The 25711-nt window shown below is 37.2% G+C and overlaps 1 protein-coding gene across 1 annotated transcript in view; it reads right to left on the bottom strand.

Moving 5' to 3' along the window:
* Positions 1-23869, bottom strand: part of SCML2 (Scm polycomb group protein like 2) — an 86308-nt gene extending 62439 nt beyond the window's left edge. The window contains exons 1-6 of the mRNA XM_052663368.1: positions 23848-23869; positions 21378-21443; positions 15381-15451; positions 14259-14493; positions 10784-10872; positions 889-1132 (exon numbers count right to left, since the gene is read on the bottom strand). Coding sequence (XP_052519328.1) covers positions 889-1132; positions 10784-10872; positions 14259-14493; positions 15381-15451; positions 21378-21443; positions 23848-23869 — 727 coding nt within the window. The remainder of the gene's footprint in view (positions 1-888; positions 1133-10783; positions 10873-14258; positions 14494-15380; positions 15452-21377; positions 21444-23847) is intronic.
* Between the last annotated feature and the right edge of the window lie 1842 nt (positions 23870-25711).

Raw genomic sequence — 25711 nt, 5'->3', positions numbered from 1 at the left:
TACTGCCTTCCTCCACACACGTTACCTATTCATTTTCTACACTCATCTTTCTTTTCCTTCTGGTATAAATTAATATAGTGGGGTAAATTTTAAGTAGATTTATATTTGACTCCACTAATAAGTTCACATTTAACTTGGATCAAACAATTGGGTTCTGTGCTTAGACTCCAGTTAAATCTCAGCAGTTATTTCATCACAGAAGACTGGGTCAGGTATGTCTATGTCCTTGGAAGAGTCAACCAAAGAGCTTCAATGTTTTGATGTATTTTTTCTGAAAGAAAATATCTAGGCTAGATAACACAGTACTCAACTTAGGAAGCACAACATTACAACTGATAAACACTTGACTGAAATAACATACTAAATAATATACTAATTTATAATGGCTTTCATAGTCAAAAATTTTTAACATGCATAAGTAAAATCTTTATAGAAGTGAAATCTTAACACTATCAAAGCACCAATTTAACTTGAAAAATCAACCAAAATCATGTAAAACATGTATAACAATTGCTATGCCCAACCTTTAAAAAAAACTTCAAGATATTAACAACGGAATGCCATGTGTAATTTTAAGTAGGATATCAACTATAAACGTAGCTAAGCACCCCAAAATGCTTACAGCAGCAAAGCTTCAACGGTGTAAATGTGGCCTGCAGCTTTGCCCATATTGGCCAGTGTGGTCTATCAATTCAGACCATGATATTGTGCTGACCCTCAAGAATTCTAATCATAACCTTTTACCCGAGTTCTCTAACCTGAACAGTGTCCTCACTGTTCTGCCTGCTGTTCCTCAGCTGGGCATGAAGTCCTACCTTCAATGTCAACAGCAGTTAAATCTAACTTCAATAAAATAAAAGAACATGTATTAGTTAGTTATTATCTTACCATTACTTCCTAGTGGTTGTAATGTATCTCCTGTCAGGTTACACCACCCAACTGGGAAAATATCTCGACAATCATACTTGCACCAATAATTGAAAGCTCCGCTCCAGCCATCAAATGTGATATAAACTTCATCTCCTTTAACATTTCCAATAGTTGCAGGGCAGATCAGATAAGGGTTCTTTCTGTCTACAGCTTCAAGTTTCATTCCCACTTTAAAATTATTTAGAGGTGGCTTTGGTGGTTCCTACCAAAATATTAAAAAAAAAAAAAAAGTTTTCATTGTTAAGATGTATTAAGAAGCATTTGCTCAACTGTATTCTTACAATCTTCAGCAACCAAAAATTAAGCTTCATGTTTATCAATTAAATACAGGAAGAGACAGTTCTCACAGATCCCTTTGAAACTCTGCTCTACAATATCTCACTTACTCTGGAGCATAGTCAAGAACCTAGAAGAAAACAAAACCAGCCTGATGGTCATTCATTCATTCAAGAAATATGTATTACATACTATGTACCAGGAATTTACCATTCATAGGTGAACAAAAATATCAAGATCCCTGTTCTTGTAGACATTACATTCTAATAGTGGTGGTAGCAGTGGTTGGGAGGCCAGACAGAATGAAGGGGAAGAAGCAATAACAAGAAATTTTAAAAGAGGGAGTCAAACAAACCTAAAAATATGTAAATTATAGAGTAATTTGAAAGATAAGCCCGAAGAGAAGGAACAGCAACAGATAATATGTAAAAAGAAACTCAAAATATAAAATGTAGATACAAGAACATCAAAGTCACAGTCTGGGGTCATTTGCGATATGCAATCCAGAAACAAATGTTTAAAAGCATTCCTTAGTTACAAAAAGCTGAAGTATACAAATGCTAACAGGATTCTTAGACCAAGGGCTACATTAAAAGCAACATCATCTTTTTTTCCACTCTGCTTTTTATCCCAGTAAATGGCACCATCAGTTACCCAAGTCAAAAACCTGGAAATGGCCCTAGACCTGTGGTTCTCAGCCTGACTAAACATTAGAATTTCCTGGGGCCACACTGCCAGAGATATTGATTAAACTGGTCTGACATGGGCAGGGTTCATTTTAATTGCCCAGATGATTCTACTGTGCATCCAAGGCTGAGAACCACTACCCTAGATGCATCTTTTCCCCCTAACACTCACATTCAGAGACTACAACCTGCCAATTCTACCCCCTAAATCTCTAGAATAACAACATTAAAAGTTAACTTTCTCTTCATTAAGACTTCCAGAAATTAGAAAATAAATAATATTAGGGAACACATTATAAAAAGGTTAACCTTCAATTTCCTCTATTTCTTTGCATTGTTCACTTAAGAAGTTTTTCTCTCTCCCTGCTCTTCTCTGGAACTCTGCATTCAGTTGGATGTATCTTCCCCCTTCTCCTTTGCCTTTCCCTTTTTTTCTCAGCTATTTGTAAGGCTTCCTCAGACAACCACTTTGCCTTCTTGCATTTCTTTTCCTTTGGGATGGCAAAGCAAAGACATCACTTTGGTGACAAAGATCCATATAGTCAAAGCTACAGTTTTTCCAATAGTCATGTACAGTTGTAAGAGTTGGACCATAAAGAAGGCTGAGTGCTTTCGAACTGTGGTAATGGAGAAGACTCTTGGGAGTCTCTTGGACAGCAAGAAGATCAAATCAGTCAATCCTAAAGGAAATCAATCCTGAATATTCACTGGAAGGACTGATGCTGAAGCTCCAATATTTTGGCCACCTGATGCGAAGAGCCGACTCACTGGAAAAGACCCTCATGCTGGGAAACATGGAGGGCAGAAGGAGACGGGAGCAACAGAGGATGAGATGGTTGGATGGCATCACTGACTCAATGGACATGAGTTTGAGCAAACTCTGGGAGATAGTGAAGGACATGGAAGCCTGGTGTGCTGCAGTCCGTAGGGACGCAAAGAGTCAGACACAACTTAGTGACTGAACAAAAACAACTACCTTCAATTGTTGAGCATATGCACAGTTTAAATATTCTCTATATATTCATTTAATTCTCACAACAGACCTATGAAGCCAGTGCAGCTATTATACCCATCTTGCAGACAATAAAACTAATGTACAATGGCCTAAGACTACACCATAAGTATCAAAGCTAGATTTTAAGTCTAAGTAGCCAACCTTCTGGAACACTCTACACCCCAACATCTGCCAAGCCAATTCCAACTCTCCCGCACCTCAAAGCCCAGTTCTCCTGGTCTCTTTAAAGCTTCTCTGAACAATGCCTGCTATTCCGAGGCCCACCAAAGTGGCACTCATCTTCAATTGTGAAACTATTAAAATATGTTTACTCTTCTGAGATCGTTTTCATATTGTTATTTCCAGCACAGTACTCAATGGCAAGCATTTTTTAAATGAATGAACCGAAGAATCACCTGGAGTACAGTAAACAAGCTCTGAACTACCTCTTTCAACAAGATTTAATTTTTAAAACCTATCTGGTAGATGGGTTCCTTTTAAAAATGTCCCCTTTAAACCCATCTCATCATCCCATGCTTTCTCTGATCCCTTAGTCGTGTCTGACTCTTTGCGACCCTATGGACTGTAGCCCACCAGGCTCTTCCATCCATGGAATTCTCCAGGCAAGAATACTGGAGTGGGTAGCCATTCCCTTCTCCAGGGGATCTTCCTGACCCAAGGATCAAACCCGGGTCTCGTGCATTGCAGGCAGATTCTTTACCATCTGAGCCACCAGGGAAACCCCTATTTCTTCTAAATTTCATGAATACCCTATCAAATTTTCTTACACAAATAAGTGTTAAAAGAGCTCTAGAAGAAAACAAATTTTAATTTGTTTCATAACAAATTAACTCTTTTTTCATAACATAGTAAATGAAAGGGCTTTATCACAAAACAACCAACCTCCTTCCAGATTTAGATAATTTGCAAAATGGTTCCCTCTGCTGTCAACAAAAGGTAATGATGCAAAAGTTGCTTTAAGACATGTTTTAAAAGAATATAGTTTGTCATTATCCATTCTTGAATGACTTCCTAAACACAAAGATACAATCTGTAAAAGCAAAAGCTTATATAAAAAGGGATCATTCTCTTTTCTTTTACTGTAAGAAAATGTTTCTGTTCTAAAAGGTGGCTAGCAAAGAATGGCCTTTTAACCTCCCTTCTTGCTTACCTACAATATGGTTCTTCTTACAGGCTATTTTCCCCTATATCCCACTGATTGAAGCCAGTCTTAGCATTATCTACATTACCCTTCTGCCTGAAATATTTTTACCCTTGTAGTCTCAAGGTTCATTCTCTCCCTTTCTTCACATCTTCACTCAAATGGCACCTTCTCAGCAAGACCTTCCTTGCCAAACTATCTAAAACGTCACCCCTTTGTTCTCCTTAGCATATACAACTATCAAGCATAATACAATGCATTTATTATGATTTACTATAAATTTACTCAGCTAGAAGGTAAGCTCCATAAAGGAAGGAGTCTTTTATAGCTAAGTTTACAGCTATATTCCTGGAGTCTACCTCTGATCACAAACTCCTATCCTTAAATTTCTACTTCCTTACTTTTAATCAATTACTTCTTTGATTTCATCAAGAATTCTAGTCCTTTAACCTTCATTTATTCATTTACAAATATTTACTGAGTGCCTACTAAGTCCCAGACACTACTGAAGGTTCTTGATATATATTGGGTTGGCCAAAAAGTTCATTCAGATTTTCCTGTACACCAACGAAATTTTTGGCCAACCCCATATTAGCTGGCAAAATAAACAAAAAACCCCACCTGTGCACTTCTCACATGCTAGTAAAGAGAAAGATGAGGAGAATAATAAGTAAAATATATTCTATGTTATAAATGATAAATGCTTTGCAGAAAGAGAGAGCAGAGCAGAGTTTAAGGGAGATCCAGAAAGCAATGTAGGGGAGGGGTTGTGAGATTATAAATAGGACAATCAGGGCTTCCCTGGTTGCTCAGTGGCAAAGAATCTACCTGCCAATGCAAGAGACACAGGTTTGATCCCTGATCCGGGATAATCCCGCATGCTGTGGAATAACTGAGCCCATGCACCACAACTATTGAGGCTGCATTCTAGAGCCCAGGTGCCACAACTACAGAAGCCAGTGTGCCCTAGAGCCTGTGCTCTGCAACAAGAGAAACCACCACAATGAGAAGCCTGCACACTGCAACTAGAGAGTAGCCCCTGCTCACCAAAACTAGAGTAAAATCCATGCAGCAACAAACACACAGCATGTACAGCCATAAATAAATAAATAAAATTCTTTAAAAATAAATAAATAGGGAAATCAGGATGAGCTTCATCTGGAAGGTGACATGTGAACAGAAGCCTGAAGGAGATTATTAGCCAGTTATCTAGAGGAAGAGTGCTTTAAGCAGAGACAACAGCTAGGAACCAAGGCCCTAAAACAGAGACGTGTCTGAAATGTTCAAAGAACAAGGAAGCAGAGTGTGGCTAAAATGTAGTATGCAAGCAGGAGGGCAGTAGGAAACAAGGTCAGAGAGATAATGAGGGGTCATATCATGTAGAATTATGGAGGCCACTGTAAGAACTCTGGCTTTTACCCTGAGTAAATCAGGGAGCCCCTGGATGACTTTGAGGAGAGGAGTGATATAATCTCACTTATGTTTTAAAAGGAATACTCTGGCTGCTATGTTGACAACAGACTGTAAAGAGATCAATAAAGAGGTTACTCAGTAATCCAAGTGAGAGATAAGGGCAGCTTGTACCAGTCTGACAGCAATCGAGATGGCAAGTAGTAGTTGGATTTCAAATATATTTTAAAGATAAAGGAAATGGAGTTTCCATATGGACTGGATGCAGTGTGTGACAGAAATAATCACCAAGGTTTTTGGCTTAAGCAAATGGAAAGACAGTTGCTATTCCTTGATATGGGAAAGGAGGCAGGTTGAGCAGTTAGATGTCTATTAGACACATCCCCAGGGAGGGATACTGAGTAGGTGGGCTGGGTATAGAAGTCTGAGTTGGGAGCAAAAGGTCTGGACCAAAAATATAAATCTGAAAGGCATCTGCATATAAACTGTACTTACAGTCACGAATTAGATTAATCACCAAGAAATTAATACAGATCAGTTTCTCAAACACGACACTATTGTCATTTGGGATCAGAACATTCTGTTGTGGGGGCTGTTCTGTGCACTGTAGGATGTTTATTAGTATCCCTGGTCTCTACTCACTAGATATAAGTAGCACCCCCCACACACACACTCACAGTTGTGATAACCAAAAACATCCCCTGTTGAGAACAACTGTATGAAGAAAAGGACCAAACACTCAACTTCTATCACACCCTTTCACATCCAGGTTACAGAGCATCATATCACCATTTTCCTCTCAGCACCCCAAACCAACTTATCCCCTTGTCCTGGTTCTATTATCTCCAAACCTTAGTTCAGTATCACCCTCCACTTTACCTATTTATACTTAGCTGCTGAGCACTGCTGGAGAAAATTCCCACATGCGTATTACATGCAGTGCTACACATGTTTAGTCTTCGTCCTCAGGTGAACCCTCCAAAATACTGTCATATGTCCCTAGGTCGATGCCCCACCCATCCCATATGGCAGCTATTCCAAACCTTTATAATTTGCCTTAAGACCAATGTTTCCTCATTGAATGTTTATTATTTTATTTGTTAACTGACTTTCTCCCCAACCACAGAATAAGCTCTCTGCCTTGGTGGTGGAATATAGTAGACTTTCAGTCTATGTATGCCTTTGTCGGTTTCCCATTTCAGAGTAAACTGAGGCCATTAGGAATGAACTCTAACAATATTCTGCCTTCACGATTATAAACTTCACTCTATCCAAGGACAATTTTCAGTTGGTCTTCGGTTCTTGCTAATGTAACTGATGAACTTCCTCTATAAAATAGTCAAGAATCAGCCTTCCTTTTAACTGACCTCTACTAAGTACCTGATATGGGTACTTCTATATTATAAAGGTGAGTGGGTATTTCTCAAGGTTCTAAACTTGACACTCTTCTCTCCTCTGTTTTGCCTTTGAACTGGCTCATTCACGCTCAAGGCTTCTATCACTACCATTTAAGCTAAAAAATCCCAAATCCATGTACCCAAGCCAAATCTTATTTCTAAATTCTAAATATATTTTATGTCAATGTCTGGTGGTAGTCATTCCTCCTCAAACTTGCCAGAGGCACTTTTCAACATGTCAAAAACTAAACCCATCTTCTCCCTAAGTATTCACCTTCCTGTACTACTCATTCTTTCTTCATTCATTGAACAAATAAGTATGTACCAGGACCTAGGATAGGCAATGAGAATACAAAGTAATATTAACTTCTGAAAACGAACTATAGTCTAGGAAGCAAGAGAGAGTGAAAATAATAATATAATCCATTATCTACAAAGACTGACATATGCACAAAATGCTACAGAAGTATAAGAATAGAGAGGTGAAATTAGGGAAGGTATCTTGGAGGATTTAATGCCTGAGATGAATGTTACAAGAAAAATAGGAGTGAACCATAGATAACCAGTCTTTTTAAAAGGGGAACATGGTATGGACAGGCTATTACAAGCAATTTAGAACTGAAGATCCAAAGCAAGAAGTGGCAACTGTAAACCAGATCACAGGGTACCTTAAAGACCATATTAATAAACATATTTCATCCTGAATGAAAATGGGAACTTCAAAGGAGTTTTAAGTATGGAATAATGCAGCATGGCTTCTGTATCAGATATTTCTAGCATTGTATGTAAGGGTGTTAGAGGCAGTTATAAGGCTAGTTGAATAGTCCAGACAAGAGAAAAGCCTGCAGGAGTGGTAGTAAGTAGGAAGAAGAGACACAACAAAGATAATCAGCAAGCTAAATAGGTGGGCCTTCCTAATTAATCGGCTATCCAGAGTGCAGGGTCAAGAAGGGGTGGGGATTTAACATGGCTCCTAGTCAAGTTTCAAGCTTGGCTGAAAAAGGCACCCCACAAGTAAGTAAGGGTAAGAAAAGAAATCCAATAGAAAAACAGGCAAAGGCTATAATCAGCCAATTCACAGAAAAATAAAAGGCCATTAAACACATTTTGAAAGTTCCATTTCACTGGTAATTACTTCCATACAAATTACAATGGGATACCATTACCATCTCCACCTCCAAAAAAGATTCACCAAATTTTAAAAGATGGATAATATTCAATGCTAGTAAAGGTATGGGAATGTGAATATATCTAAACACTAATAGTGGAGAATAGTTTGGAACACCCTTTTTAGGTGCAATTTAACAATATAGTTAAACACTACTTGAAGGACATTGGAATTCTACTTCTATTAATAAGAGTGTAGCCATTCATACTTATATAAAAAGTTCTATACAAGAATGTCCACTGTAGATGATTTAAACAAGAATATGGAGACAACCTAAACATTAATCCTTCAGTTCAATTCAGTTCAGTCGCTCAGTCGTGTCTGACTCTTTGCAACCCCATGAATTGCAGCACGCCACTCAAACTCACATCCATCGAGTCGGTGATGCCATCCAGCCATCTCATCCTCTGTCGTCCCCTTTTCCTCCTGCTCCCAATCCCTCCCAGCATCAGTCTTTTCCAATGAGTCAACTCTTCACATGAGGTGGCCAAAGTACTGGAGTTTCAGCTTTAGCATCATTCCTTCCAAAGAAATCCCAGGGTTGATCTCCTTCAGAATGGACTGGTTGGATCTCCTTGCAGTCCAAGGGACTCTCAAGAGTCTTCTCCAACACCACAGTTCAAAAGCACCCATTCTTCAGCACTCAGCTTTCTTCACAGTCCAACTTTCACATCCATACATGACCACTGGAAAAACCATAGCCTTGACTAGATGGACCTTTGTTGGCAAAGTAATGTGTCTGCTTTTCAATATGCTATCTAGGTTGGTCATAACTTTAGGGAGAGGTTAAATCAGTTATGGTAATCCATACCACAGAAGAGAGCAATACACCCTATAATATGTATGAAACAAAATGGAAATTTCCAAAGCATACACACTTTAGGGGAAAAACTAAATCATAGACTATATTCCAATTTACATTTAAGAAATAGAAGTCCATATATGTTTGTAAATGCACAGATAAAGGTCATGAAGAACTTCTTGGAGAGGAGAGTAGAATGGAGGAATGGATAGGATAAATGGACACTCATTTTCCACTTTAGTTAAGGATATAGCTTGATTCCTTCACACACACAAAGATAAATTACTTTTATAATTTTAAAAATGAAAAACACAATGTGCGACATGTGACGTGACTAGCTGATAAAACAATTCCATAATTAAAATAGATCCAATGGCTTTTCTAAAGCCACAGTCTAAGCTAATAAGTATTTAATAAAGACTATTACGAAACATCTCTTTTGTTATTAACTATCGTCAAATACGCTTTACACAGTGCCCAAAAGGACTGCATTCACTTGTGCCCCTTGCTGGTAAGGCAAGCCCACTTATAGCATTTCATGCTGCACAAGGCTGTACTCAAAGAATTTTTCTCTGCAATGTAGAAATCATGTCAATTGACATTTCACATCTTTGTACATTTAATCTTCTTGAAAAAGTTTTAAAACTATAATCAATGTTTACCATTCCTGATACGAATGGCTGTAATAAAATTTAAGTGACTGAAAAAACAATGAGGACAGAGTGAAAAATTTTTGACCTATAATTTAACTAAAACTTAGCTTTCATTCACTGTTTCTTAACACAGTGTACTCTCTTTCAACATTTTCTCAAGAGCATAAACTATTTTTGGAATTTTCCCTCTTTGTTATATAACAAGTATTTCCTTATAAAAAAAAAATTCTTTCTGATGACTGTTTTTAACATTCTTTTTACCTCTGCAACCAAATCTGTCCAAACAACTTTCAAGTTTTCTTGTCCCATCATTTTCTCCAATATCAAAGAGATGACTAACATTACAAACTGAGAAGTTTCACTTCTGAAGGTAAATAAAAAATAATAACAAACATCTGCTTCCAGTAAAGTACCCATTTGTATCTGAGGTCAAGAAAGAGGTACTAATTCACTTTGACTACTGAGTGACGAAAACTGAGCCTTTTTTATGACTCGCTGTTACGGGCTGAACTGTGTCTCACCTCCTATTCCACCAAAGTACATATGTTTAATTCCTCATCCAATACCTCAGAATGTGACTATATTTGGAGACAGGGTCTTTAAAGAGATAATTAAGTTAAAATAACGTCATTATGGTGGGTTCTAATATGAACAGTGTCCTAAGAGGAGGAAATTAGGACACAGATATGTAACTAATGTAAAAACTCAAAGAGGAGAAGATGACTATCTATAAACCAAGAAGCATGAGAGAGTCTAAGTGAGAAAATAAACTTCTGTTTAAGACACTGTTATGAAATGAGTTACATCTTTTCAAAATTCATAAACTGAAGCCCTAATTCCCAATGTGAGTATACTTAGAAGCGGGGCCTTTAAGGAGGTAACAAAGGTTAAGTGAGGTCATAAGGGTGGGGCTCCAAATCCAGGACTTCTTTACAAGAAAAGAAAGGAAAACCAGAGATTGCTCTCCTTCCACCACATGCACAGAGCAGAGGCCATGTGAGGACACAGTTTAGACTATAAGCTGAGAAGAGACACCTCACAAGAAACCAGCCCTGATTACACTTTGATCTTGGACTTCTAGCCTCCAGAAATGTGAAAAAATAAATTTCAGTTATTTTAAGCCACTGAGTCTGTGGTACTTTGCTACAGCAGCCTGAGCAGACTAACACATTTGCCAATCAAGCAGTTTGCAAAGTACTTTCGATACACGTTAGAGAAGACAAAGCATTTAAGAATCCCCACTAAATTAAAAAAAAAAACACACACAGCCCAGTTGATGGAAGCTTTTTATAACATCTTTCTTACCTTCTTAAAGAATGCTTCAGGTGCCATTTCAGATCCAGTCAGTGTTCGCAAGAGGAACATTGGCCAAGATGATGTGTTCATCTGGTACCCTATTTTATAAAATAAAGCAGGTATTTTTTAAAAGCTTCTCTGTGATATTACAGCAAGTTGGCATAAGAAACGTTCCATTTACCATTCTTCTCCAAAGAATGACTTTCTTACCGAGGAATGCAGGAAATGGGCTAGAGGAACAGGTGCACCCTCCAATCAGTGCTACTGCATCCACTGTACTGCTAGACAAGAAGGCTACAGTGGGGGTAGAAAGTCTCAGTTTTAAAAAGCCACTAGCTAGGGTTCACAAACATACACATATATGCTGGGAATGGGCCATAATACTAGGAGAGATCCAATTCAAAACCCAGGAGAGCTTCCATTCCCCACCAACCGCCACACATGCAGAGTAAAAAGTCTCCAAAAGACTACCAGCCCCTTTTTCCTCAGAGCCTCTGCCTAACTTCCTTTGAGAAAGACAGTTTTCTGTCAAACTCAGTAAATGTACACTTATGATAGTATATTTCACTGTATGTAAATTTTACCTCAAAAGAAAAACAAACTGTAAATAAACAGTGAACTCTAGTTAATGATATGCATGCTAAAGGATTTAGGGAAAATGCACTGATGTCAATAACTTATCCTGAACTGCATTTAAAAATATAATTCACTGATGAACTGACAGAAAGGCAAGTAAGCAATAAAGCAAGTATAGTAAAATGATAATGGGTAGAATGTAGGTAGTGGGTATGTGGGTGTTCACCAGAAAATTCTTTCACCTTTTGTGTACGTTTGAAATTTTTCATACATTAAGTTGGGAAAAAAGACAGCTCTCACTTTAGCAGTCCCTACACACACTAAATGATTTTATATTAGGATTTGTATCAAATGCTATCAAAATAGACTCAACATGTGTATTCTCTAGAGATCTCATCAATTAACGGTGACTATCACAGCATGTGGCATGTGCAGCAGGGAGCAGGAGTCTGCTAGCTTTACTATTTTCTGGAGGCAATCTGTTACATGCAATACTTGCCTGCCATGATGCCAGAATTAGTTGGTGAGAACTTGGCATGTATCCCTGATGAATACATGCATTAAGATAGGGAGGCACATGAATCACATTGCCAATGGGTCCATCAATAGCATAAAATATACAAGAAAGTTCATACAGAAAGTCATTTTATAATAATCATGTATCAAAACACCCTAAATCTGACTAGGAAAATAATTGTTGCTGGGGAATTGTAAAGGGTTGTTATACACTCCCTTTAAATAAACCAGTATTACTAGTGATACCTAATATTAAATAGTTATCCAGAGCATGGATTCTCCACACTATTGTTAGAATAGAGCATGACAATCATTCTCTGGTCCTTATGCCTTTCTCTTAACCTGTATCTTATCCTATTACATGAGGTACCATGACTTTGTTTTAATTTAGCATTTTCCTTAATTCTGAATTGCCTAGAGTCAAACACAGATCAAAGTGCATGTAAAAAATTCAAACACAGCTAAAACTAATTCATGATATTAGGAAGTCTGGACAGTAATTACCTTTGGAAAGGAGGAGGATATGACTGGGGATCAGCAGGAATGGGGCTTCTAGGGTGCTGACAATGCTCTCTTTCTTTATTTGGGTGTTGGTTTTTATACGTGTTCATTTATAAGCTCGGAGGAAGCAATGACACCCCACTCCAGTACTCTTGCCTGGAAAATCCCACAGACGGAGGGGCCTGGAAGACTACAGTCCATGGGGTCACTGAGGGTCAGACACGACTGAGCAACTTCACTTTCACTTTTCACTTTCACACATTGGAGAAGGAAATGGCAACCCACTCCAGTGTTCTTGCCTGGAGAATCCCAGGGACGGCGGAGCCTGGTGGGCTGCCGTCTATGGGTTCGCAAAGAGTCGGACATGACTGAAGTGACTTAGCATTTATAAGCTGTACACTTTTTTCCATGTATGTTAAAACTTTAAAAAATAATTTTAAATAATATCCTTTAACATTTAAATAAATAAACCTTTTAAAAAGTAAAACTATGTAAGTTGTGTTATATTAAAATGGAAACTAAACTATTCAAAAGCATCTCATGAGCAAATTGGCAAAAATTGTATTTTTTTATTATGTGGTGTCACAATGCATACTAGTCAGCATGTATTGCTATATATTTCATATTTTTTATTAATAAACTCTAAAAAGTAATTTGAAAAAATAATGATTATAAATTTGGTTATGTGTCTGAAATGCTGACAATCACCACAGCTGTTTTCTTTAAACAAAATACAAACACATACTAGCATACTGTCAACAGAGAAATAAAACCCAAACAAGGAAGCACTAAGCCTCAGATGTATATCTGTTACAGAAGTCTGATTTAAGATATTATAAAAATAAGCAATAAAAAAATTTGAATGTTATAAAGAAAAGGGGAAAAGCAGAAAACACATATATCCTAAACCATCTTCTTGGGAATAACACATACTTGATTAGTTTTTAAAAATATTTTAAACCAAGTTAGTATTAATTAACCATTAGAAGAAAGACAACATAAAACGATGTTAGAAAAAACAGTGATTAGTATTAATTAACCATTAGAAGAAAGACAATATAAAACGATGTTAGAAAAAAGTTATTACTGTCTTAAATTTTTTATTCTCACAGCTTCTGTCCACTAGTTGGAGACAAAAAAAATTAACTGTCTCACTGTGCATTATAATAGAGCATTTACATTTTAGCATTATAAAAAAGAAACAAAAACCAATACCCACCATTCACTCAGAATGTGTAAGTAATAAACTAAATACTTATATTCTACAGAACACCATGGTACACCAAAGTATTAAAACAGAAAAATTTTTGCACAAAATTAGGGTCACGTACTTTGTTTCTTTTAAAAACTTGGTCAAAATCAAGAATTTTATATTAAAAACCTTTGCTGAAGTGTTACATCAATCTCTTCCTTTACAAAGACCTAAAGTAACTGATTCCTACCCCTCTCACTATGATTTCTTCCCACACAGGTGTAATGAAATTCCCAAGCCTGACACTGGAGTCCCAGTGTAAAATCATCTCCTTCTGCCATGCTAATCCCCATAACAAAAAGGATGAATGGCTCATTAGACAATACTGAGGGAGGAAGTGACTCATATCGAAGGGTTTCTGAATCTGCATGTGTAATCTGCTTTTGACATTTCAAGTTTTAAGGCAGGAGTCTTGCTCTGGAGTGGGAACCTTTAGCCACACATATGCCAAAATATGTACTTAAATGAAACTCTATAACATATGGTACTGAGTTACTTTCTCAAACCTTCTCCACAGTAACCACCTGACCGTCTGTTTGCCAGAATGCCCAGAAGAGATTTTTAAAAGGTCAGTTAAAATTATTTCTACTGAATATTACATTAGCAAAAATATTTTGTTTTAAAACTGTTTATCCTTACCCAGTGGAGGCTGAAGTAAGTCCCCTTCCTTTTCACATGTCCCAACAGGCTGTATGTCTGGAGAATCAACCAGCCGCCAAAAGTCATTTTGGTTATCACTACCATCCAGTCTTAAACGCAGCCTGGCACCTGTAACTCCAACAACTGTAGCAATACATACTGAAGTCGTATTGCGAGGGTCATGGGCTTCCAACTTCATGCCAACTTTGAAGTCATTAGCTGGTGGAATCTTAGACTATATACATAAACACATACAAATAAAATTCTGTTAAAACTCTTTAACTGTAGGAAAATCAAACGGTCAGTTATGTTACCAGAATACATGAGGAACATTTTAAGTAACAGTTGCAACAGTTGGTGAACAAAATGAGAGCTGTAAGGGTTAAGAAAAAGATCTCCAAATTCTCTCCTTGGCTTGACACACAGCCTGACATGGTTGCCCACTGCTTGTCACTCACTCATCTGCCCACTTCCAGGCAAACCAAATACAACCTCTAAAATGCATCGTGAGTGCCTTTCTAATATAAGAATTTGATTAGGCCTTTACTCTTTTTTTTTTTTTTAGTATTAAGTTTTTTATTTTTTTAATTTTAAAATCTTTAATTCTTACTCTTAAAGTAAGCCAAAAGGCAGCTTACCACTGCCTAATGTAAAGTCCAAACAGTCAGTATAGTTTAAAAGCCACCACACTTTAACCTCACTCCCATACTTAGTTCTCTATCTACTTCGTGCTCCAGCCACCCATACCATCCCTCAACACTCAGGTTCTTTTACGCCCATGTCTCTTTCCTTTGGATGTTCTCTCTGCCTGGAATATCCTTCCCCTCATTACAACTACCTCATTACAACTACCTCTTCTGTGAGTCCTTTCCAGTACAGTTATCACACTTTTTATCATTAATGGCTATCTTTCCCTCCAGATGGGCAGTCATAAGAGCTTAGTATACCTGACATAAAGTAAATTCTTAATCAATGAATGCAAAGAGACCATCTGGTTCTTAAGCAGCACTCCCACAATCCCACATTGCTTCACACTAATAGAACCTAATAACAGATTCCCTTCAACAAGTTAATAGTTTACAAAAATAAATATAACATGGTATCTACAGAATTTTGGCATACCTGTCTGAAATACTCTGAAGGAGCACTTAAAGATCCAGTCTCTTCCAAGTATTTTTCCCATTGAAAATTATCTGGAAAAAAACATGCAAAAATAGGTGGTTTTTTTGGTTTATTTTTGGGCCCCACCAGCATAGCTTATGGGATCTTAGTTCCCCAATCAGACAGCAAACCCAGGCCCATGTCAGTGAAAGTATCAAGTCTTAACCACTGGATTGCCAGAGAATTCTCAGGGTTTTTAAAACATATATAATATGTATACTAACTTTCAGGAATAAAATGGATTTTAGTTCCATATCTCTTTAAAGAAATACTTCTCAAAGGACAGATACAAACTTCCTCATTTGACTACCAGCATGGAAATAAAAAATAAGACCATTTCCTGATAATAATGGTTCTGATATAAATGATAATCCAGATTTTCTTGATGTAATGAGGACTGCATCACAGTGATTCTAAAAACGTGAACTCTAGAAACAACTAAAGGACTTTTTATAGAGTAATAGCAAATTCTACTCATATGTCTCTAATACTAATTTACTCAAAATATGTCATTTCATCTCACTACTCTGAAGCTATTTCTTTGTTTTTCACAGGGATCTAAAGGTGTGTGGCATAGCAGAAATAAAGCATTAATTTATGGAAAGAAAAACTCTGAGAACCAGCGTTGTTTCTCAATTGACTATTAGATCTCCATCCAGGGTGTCAGAATATGGTGGCAGAATAAAGCAGAAACCAGTCATCAGTGCAATGACTAACACAGACTGTTGTAACAATCTATATTTTCTGCAAACTCCTTCTGTTCTTTCTCTCACTTAGTCTTGATGACATATAATGCTAGAAGTAAAGGTCAGAAGGCAGTACACTTTTCCCGGACACTTCAATTGACTGTGTCAGTCACAATGCCCTGAAAGACTTGACAGCAGTAGTAAAGGTACTATTAACTCATATAAACTTTAATTCTCATCAAACATGAGGGATTTTTTTTCTATACTCCCTGTTTAATTAATCTCTTTACTATAAAAATATTAGGGCTCCACAGTTCCCTCCCTGGGGGAATCTGTGTTACTAGCCCCTTATACATTCTTCAAAGGCTGTAACAGTTCCACTTACACACACACACATTCATACACTGCTAATAAATGTTTAACAGCCAGCTTTCCAGAAAATACAAACAAGAAGCCTGACTGGAACTGTTAGTGTTTGCATATTTCTGTGATGTAAATACCACCACCACAGCTGATTGCAAGATGCCAAGGTAAAGTTACCAACCACACAGTCAGGAAGAAATGTGAGCTGATGTGAAATGTGAGCAGGATTCGGAATATCACTGTTACATGAAATTATGCATTTAGTATGTGTGCATACATATGGTATTAAGCATGTCATTTCATAACACTGTATACACCCTTTTAGAGATTTTTCCACTTTAAAAAAATACTAGGTTTAATTCTGCTTCCAGATCATGTAAACCAAGCACTACCACAGTGCTGAAGAGCATGCAGCAAAATGTCAAGAACACAGGCTCTTGACATGAAAATGCTATCTTTCAGTCTAACTCTGCCTTTTACTAGCCAGTGACTCTGAGCAAGTCACTTCATTTTCTCGGCCTCAGTTCCTTTATCTATGAAATGAGGAAAGTAATACATATGGTATAACGTATTTTTGAGAACTAACTGAAGTAGTATGCATATAAATAACTTGATAAATACATACTACTTAGTGAAATAAAGATGACATAAAACTAAATGTCATCCATTGGATCACTGAAAAAGCAAGAGAGTTCCAGAAAAACATCTATTTCTGCTTTATTGACTACGCCAAAGCCTTTGACTGTGTGGATCACAACAAACTGTGGAAAATCCTTCAAGAGATGGGAATACCTGACCACTTTACCTGCCTGCTGAGAAATCTGTATGCAGGTCAAGAAGCAACAGTTAGAACCAGACATGGAACAACAGACTAGTTCCAAATAGGGAAAGGAGTATGTCAAGGCTGTATATTGTCACCCTGCTTAGTTAACTTATATGCAGAGTATATCATGTGAAATGCCGAGCTAGATGAAGCACAAGCTGGAACCAAGATTGCCAGGGGAAATATCAAAAACCTTAGATACGGAGATGATACCACCCTTATGGCAGAAAGCAAAAAACTAAAGGGCCTCTTGATGAAAGTGAAAGAGGAGAATGAAAAAGTTGGCTTAAAACTCAACATTCAAAAACTAAGATCATGGCATCCAGTCCCATCACTTCATGGCAAATAGATGAGGAAATGATGGAAAAAGTGACAGACTTTATTTTGGGGTGCTCCAAAATCACTGCAGATGGTGACTGCAGCCATGAAATTAAAAATCGCTTGCTCCTTGGAAGAAAAGCCATGACCAACCTAAACAGCATACTAAAAAGCATTACTTTGCCAACAAAGGTCCATCTAGTCAAAGCTACAGTTTTTCGAGCAGTCATGTACGGATGTGAAAGTTGGACTTTAAAGACAGCGGAGCACCAAAGAACTGATGCCTTTGAACTGTGGTGTTGGAGAAGACTCTTGAGTGTCCCTTGGACTGCAAGGAGATCCAACCAGTCCATCTCAAAGGAAATCAGTCCTGAATATTCATTGGAAGGACTGATGCTGAAGCTGCAGCTCCAATACTTTGGCCACGTGATGCAAAGAACTGACTCATTTGAAAAGACCCTGATGCTGGGAAAGATTGAAGGTGAGAGGAAAAGGGGATGACAGAGGATGAGATGGTTGAATGGCATCATCGACGCAATGGACGTGAGTCTGAGCAAGCTCCAGGAGTTGGTGATAGACAGGGAAGCCTGGTATGCTGCAATCCATGGGGACACAAAGAGTTGGACATGACTGAGCAACTGAACTGAACTGAAATGTCATAGTTGTGCCTAAACTTAAGAATACTGGATAGCTGTATTAAAAGTGAAAACTGAGATCCATGGCTCCAAAATTTAACTGACCAGGTTACTTCAGTGACCTCCTAAGCACTAACCTGACAATCAAGAGACCCAAGGTTCTAAATGAAGCTCTACCACCATATGATCTTGGAGAGCATTAAAAAAAGAAGAAGAAAACAAAACATGAAAGGGGGGAAAAAATTTGACTAGGATGTCACTAAAGAGCCACCATACTAGGATGAAAGGAGTATAAGTTGGAAATAATAACTGAGAAATCAAAGCCATTTCACAATTAGGCCTCAAAGAACTTAAGACTTTTCCACAAACCAGTTACATTTGTAAAATTTTTCAGTGACACTGGAAAATACTTAATTCATCTAAGACAATGTTTAAAATATTCTATCACCATTTGTGTCTTCAGTCAGTCAGTTCAGTTGCTCAGTCGTGTTCGACTCTGCAACCCCATGAATCCCAGCATGCCAGGCCTCCCTGTCCATCACCAACTCTGGAGTCCACCCAAGCCCATGTCCATTGAGTCAGTGAGGCCATCCAACCATCTCATCCTCTGTCGTCCTCTCCTCCTGCCCTCAATCTTTCCCAGCATCAGGGTCTTTTCCAATGAGTCAGCCCTTCGCATAAGGTGGTCAAAGTATCGAGAGCTTCAAATTCAGTCCTTCCAATGAACACCCAGGATTGATCTCCTTTAGGATGGACTGGTTGGATCTCCTTGCAGTCCAAGGGACTCTTCTCCAACACCACAGTTCAAAAGCATCAATTCCTCTGCACTCAGCTTTCTTTACAGTCCAACTCTCACATCCATACATGACTACTGGAAAAGCCTTGACTAGACGGACATTTGTTGGCAAAGTAATGTCTCTGCTTTTGAATATGCTGTCTAGGTTGGTCATAATTTTCCTTCCAAGGAGTAAGTATCTTTTAATTTCATGGCTGCAATCACCATCTGCAGTGATTTTGGAGCCCAGAAAAATAAAGTCAGCCACTGTTTCCACTGTTTCCCCATCTATTTGCCATGATCTTCGTTTTCTGAATGTTGAGCTTTAAGCCAAGTTTTTCATTCTCCTCTTTCACTTTCATCAAGAGGCTCTTTAGTTTTTCTTTACTTTCTGCCATAAGGGTAGTGTCATCTGCATATCTGAGGTTATTGATATTTCTCCTGGCAGTAATGGGCTAAAATTTGAACTAGCAAATCCTTTATACCAGTGCTATATAATACAAGTGCTTTCTATTTCACTGCTAGTAACCTTTGGAGCCTTAATTTTTTTCTTTGTTCATAAGGCAAAAATTCTTAGTCCACAACACTATTCAGCTTGGATGCCCATATGATGAGAGTCTACCAAAAACATAGTGGAAGCACACATAGCAAAAGGCTTTACTAATTTAGATTTGATACATCTATAGTACCACAGTGAGAATTCCTGACCAAAATAGTTCAGAAAGTAGAAGCCTAAAGTCCCTATCTGTCTCTGCATTTTTATGCTCATTGACAGATTAGCAGCTGGGGGTGGGGGGGCGGGGGGTGGGGATTTACTGTTTCAGAAAAGAGCCCTGGGAACTGATAGGCCTTTTCAGGAGACAGATGTATATAATGTTGTGATCTATTTCTGCAAATGTCTGTCAAATTGACTAAGTAATCTCATTTTTAATCAGAGTTTCTCAAGCAGAAAAGTTTGAAAATTTTGAAAAGGTACTAGTTTCAACTTTTAAGAATATATTCTTCAAATTGATTTTCATGAAATTTCCAGAATAGGCAAATCTATAGAGATAGAAAGAAGGCAAATGGTTGCCTAGGGAGAGGCACTGTGAGGAAATGGAGAGTGACTACTAGCTAGGTACTAGGGTTGCTTTTTAGAGTGATGAAAATATTCTAAAACTGATCATAGTAATGGTTACACAACTGGGAACACACTACTGAGAACCACTGAACTGTACACTTGAAATGGGGAGATTGTATGGTATGTGAATTGTATCTCAATAAAACTATTATATTAAAAATGGAAAGGAATTTGTAAGGATGAGGAAGAGCACTCTAACCTAAGAGCCTCCATTTCCTTGGAGAGTTTTGGGGATTGGAAGGAAGAGCTGAGGAACAAGGCCAATGAGAAAGAGAACGAAGGAAACACTGAGGACCCAGCTACAGTAATAAAGAATGACTCCATGGGATTACCTCTACAGGCAATCTTTTCGTAGGAACAGAAAGTCATGGATGAACTACTTACTCCAAGAGTGGGGCTGGCAGGGAAGGCGCAACAGAAACACAAGGGGCAAGAGGCTTGCCTGGAAATTGCTGGTAAACACACTAAGTTTGCTATTGTATTTTTTTAATTCAGCCTTTTGTCTGCATATGACTTATTTCCTCACTTTCCATAAGAGCAGGTGCAATGGGTCAGAGTCTATCTCCTGAGTCTCTGATATAATGCTATACACAGGCTATTAACAATAAAAGCTTAAAACATGAATTAATAACTCAGACAATAAAGTTAACATTTACTGAACACTTACTACAAGCCTAGGCATTATATTAGGTGCTTTACATTCCTTTTCTTTAATTCTAATAGTTCCATGAGTAAGTAGTTATTATCCCTGTGCTACACAGGAGAAAAGAGACTAAAAACATTGAATAATTTGCCCAAGGTCACAAGGCTAGCAAAAAATGAGGCCAAGATTCTAGAAGAGGTCTGTCAGATCCCCTAAATGCCTAAGCTTTAATCGACTAGACTGTCTTTTAACCATTAAAAAAGACATTCACATTGACTCTAGTGTTAGAAAGGTTTTCATTAAAAATCAAATTATTTTAAATTGGTAATACATGGTAATTAATAACTAGGTATCTTTACCTTGGCAAAACTGCACTGAAATACATAGTTATCTTTTAACTTAATCCGTCTCTATGTGAAACCAAAGTAAAATTTTCAAAATTAAATACTATCTTTTCGGTCTTTCCTATTGCTTACATTTTATATTTACAAGAGCTTACTATACATAGATTATACCAAAAGCAATAAGAAAAGAGTTCATACTAACACTGAGTGAAGAAAAAATACATGTTCTACTGAACTAATTTAAAACCTACCATTTTGCACAGATGTGCCTGATTGAGGAGCTCTCTCTTGATTCTCCTTCTTTACACCCATTGAGTCTTTAAAAAAAGAAAGAAAGTAGTGAGCAATACCAGAAGAACAGAGCAACAGTTTGAAAGAGTACTCACAAAAATCTAAACTGCATTTTCTAACAGGAACCAGTTTCAATCTTATAACTTAATCCTCACTTTCTGCATAGGACTTCACTTTCTTTTTCTTTTTTTTTTTTTACAATACTGTATTGGTTTTACCATACATTGACATGAATCCACCACAGGTGTACATGAGTTCCCAAGGACTTCACTTTCTAATATATAATGTACTTTATAATTTATTTGTTTATTGCATGTCTCATTTCACTCAAATGTAAGCTCCAAAAGGTCAGACATTTTTTCATTTTGTCTCTTATTCAACCACTTTTTATCCTCAGTGCCCAGAAAAGGACTTGGCACACAGAACATTCTTGAACATTTGTTAAATAAATGAACAAACCAAAATGAGCTGAGCTGATCCTTACAATATTCAGATTAATGTGTCCCAGCAATAAAGTGCATACTTTTGAGAATTTAAAACAACAGAGAAGCTAGAATACAATGTAACTCAATGAACTGTTTGTTGTTGTTCAGTCACTTAGTTGTATCTGACTCTTTGTGACCCCATGGACTGCAGCACACCAGGGTTCCCTATCCTCCAACAGACTAGGAAAAGTTTTTCTCTGTGCTAGGCTGAGGAGCTCAAACAGCAATGGACCTTGGACCTTCACCAAATCTAAGATATATTTCATCCACATTTATTATAGTATGTATTTCTTAAATGACTCATTGTGATTATTATGCTGAAAAACTAACCACAATCTTCAATGTTATCAAATAAGCAGTCACTCTTCTTAACTTCCCCATTGTCTTAAATATTTTAAATGTATCTGTTTCAATCAGGACCCAAATAAAGTCCATACAGACAGTGGTAGGTACATTTCTTAAATTTCTTTTGATCTGTAGGCTCCTCCTCCTCTGTTTATTTTCCCTTCCTCTAGCAATATTTTTGCTGGTGATATCAGTTCAGACTTTTCCAGTCTGCTACTTCCTCATGATACTGGGTTCTTCTGGTCCTTATAGTTTCTCTAAATTGATACAGCTATTTCAAGCCAGAAGAGCTTAACCAGATTCAGGTTTAGCTTTTTTATAAGGGAAGAGAGAAAATGACTTCATAGGTGGTAGTGTGTACTTCTCACAGGAGGTTCCTAATATACCTACTTCTCTTTTTGTGATATGAGCAGCCACATATGACTATTGCCTAGATCCATTAGCTCATCAGTGGTTGCATAAGGGAGTTATTCTAATTTTGTCATCCTATCTTTATTAGCCAAAAAACTTTTATAGAGAGAAAACTCCCCTCTTCAACCATTCAGTTACACTGAGGTAGAGACCACAAAAGGAAGTCACAATCAATGCTTTATTTTCTCCTTTATTTTCTAGTTTTCAAAATAATGAATTGTATCCCCACCATTCTCCACAGATGACCAATAAGTATTGTTTTGATTTTTTAGTATCGTTATGAACCAACGGATTTAATAACATGGTGTGTTTCCATCTAGTGCTGTTTTACCCTTGCTGATACTTGAACTGTCAAGTGACATGCTTCTTAAAGAAGAATATAGGAAGGATGCCAGGCGTACCATTAAAGGTATCAGATCTACTTTCTGGTTATGACTGACTCTTCAAGATATGTGAAGACTCAAGAGGGATGTATGGGCCACTTTCTATTTAGATAATTTGACTAACATAAAGTAAGTACACATTTATATTTACTAAATAGTTCTACAGTAGTATTTTCTAACAGAGAAGAAAGTGAAATTATAAAGGCCTGGTTCCTGCTCAAGGAAAGCTAAAATCTAGGTACAGAGACTATACTAAACTAATACACTTGACAAAAACAGAAATAGCAGAGCATAACATTCAGCATGCAGCCAGAGTAAAAGTCATGAGAGAAAGAGAACTTAAACTGGGTCTTGAAGGAGGAACAGGATTCAGGACAACAAAAATATGAAGAATATATTATGGGAAAGAAAATACAACTCAAAACAGAGAGTGACAATGACTGTGACACACTCATGGGACAGTGAGCTGACTTCTCACTAGAGCAGGACAGGTTGAAGCATTTTTTTATCATCCATATTTAAGTAAGAAAATCTGGACTGTGATCTTGGCTGTCATAGATTGTTATATGACCTGTACACTTAACCTCCCTGAGTGTCAGCTTTCTCATTTATAAAACTAAGAAGGGAAAACAAGATTACCTTTAATAGCTATTCAGTTCTAAAACTCCAATTCTTAACACCTAAACTAACATGTTCCATTAATTTCATTTTTCAAAAAAGCTTTTTTTTTTAATATTCAGTCTACCAAAAGATACTAATTTCAAATGATTGACTAAAAGTATCATCTTTAGACAAGTAAATCTTACCTTCTTTCACTGTTTGCCCCATGGTATCTCTCTCTGGTGTGCTTTCCTACAAGGAGAAAAATCAATTACTGCCTCCTTTTAACATAATACATTTCTGCAGGGTGATATTATTAGAAATCAGCTATAATGGGACTACATCAAATTAAAAAGCTTCTGCACAGTGAAAGACACTAAACAAACTGAAAAGGTGACCTACTGAATGGTTAAAAAAATTTTGCAAATAATATACCCAATAAGGGTTGGATATCCAAAATATACAAGGAACTCATACAACTTAATATCAAAAAACAAACAAACCAATTAAAAAATGGGCAGAGGATTTGAAAAGATTATTTTTCCAAAGAAGATACACAAACGGCCAATAAGCACATAAAAAGATGTTCAACATCACTAGTTATCAGGGAAATGCAAATCAAAACTTTAATGAGATATCATCTCACAGAACGACTATTATCAAAAAGACAACAAATAACAAGTCTTGGTAAGGATGTGGAGAAAAGGGAATCCTTATGCACTGTTGGTGGGAATACAAATTGATGCAGATACTATGGAAAACAGTATGGAAATTCCTCAGAAAATTAAAAATAGAACTACCACACAATCCAGCAACTGCACTCCTGGGTATTTATCTAGAGAAAACAAAAACACTAATTCAAAAATATATATGCAACCCCATGCTCACTTGTATTATAAACACTGTAACATTATTTACAATAGCCAAGATATGGAAGCAACCCAAGCATCCATCCACAGATAAATGGATAAGACGATGTGGGGTATATATACACAGTGGAGCATTAATCAGCCATAAAAATAAAAGAATAAAATCTTGTCATTTGCAACAGCATGCATGGACCAGGAGGGTATTATGCTAAATGAAGTATGGCAGACAGAGAAAGACAAATATTGTATGATTTCACTTATATATGGAATCTTAAAAAACGTAACAAAACAAAACAGTCATAAATACAGAAAACAGGTTGTTGCCAGAAGGGAAGGGGTTGGGAGAAAGAAAGCTGAGGGAAATTAAGAGGGACAAATTTCCATTTGCAAAATAAATGAGTCACAGATATGGAGTGAGCAGGCCCCTGATGGCTCAGACAGTAAAGAGTCTGCCTGCAGTGTGGGAGACCCAAGTTCAATTCCTGTGTTGGTAAGATCCCCTGGAGAATGAAACGGCAACCCACTTCAGTATTCTTGCCTGGAGAATCCCATGGATGGAGGAACCTAACAAACTATACAGTCCATGGAGTCGCAAAGAGTCAGACATGACTGAGCGACTTCACTTTCACTTTCATCTTTGTATGACAACAAATCATGATTATAAATAGAGTTATCCTGGTGATCATTTTGAAATGTACAGATATCTGGAATCACTATGCTGTGTAACAGAAACTAACATAGTGTTGTAGGTCAATTATACTTTAAAAACAAAGAAACAAACTCAGAAAAAAAGATCCAATTTGTCATTACTAGAAGTAGAGGGGTTGGGGGGAGAGAAGGAGAAATTGGCTGAAAGCAGTCAAAATGTAGAAATAAAATAAATGCTAGTTATAAGATAAATAAATGCTAGGGATGCAATGTATCACATGATAAATATAACTGACACTGCTGTGTATTACATATGAAAGAGATTAAATCCTAGGAGTTGTCATCATAAGGAAAAATTTGTTTTCTATTTCTTTAATTTTGTACCTTTATGAAATGATGGATGTTCACTAAACTTATTGTGATAATCATTTCATGGTGTATGCAAGTCAAATCATGCCAATTTTATCAGTAAAATTGGAAGAAAAAAGTAAAAGTTCGATGCTTGATACTGGATGCCTGGGGCTGGTGCACTGGGAAGACCCAGAGGGATGGT

The sequence above is a fragment of the Budorcas taxicolor genome, chromosome X, assembly GCF_023091745.1.
Source record: "Budorcas taxicolor isolate Tak-1 chromosome X, Takin1.1, whole genome shotgun sequence".
In the NCBI taxonomy this organism is placed as follows: domain Eukaryota; kingdom Metazoa; phylum Chordata; class Mammalia; order Artiodactyla; family Bovidae; genus Budorcas; species Budorcas taxicolor.
Note: the sequence above shows the minus strand (reverse complement) of the source record. Positions and strands in the feature narration are given on the sequence as shown.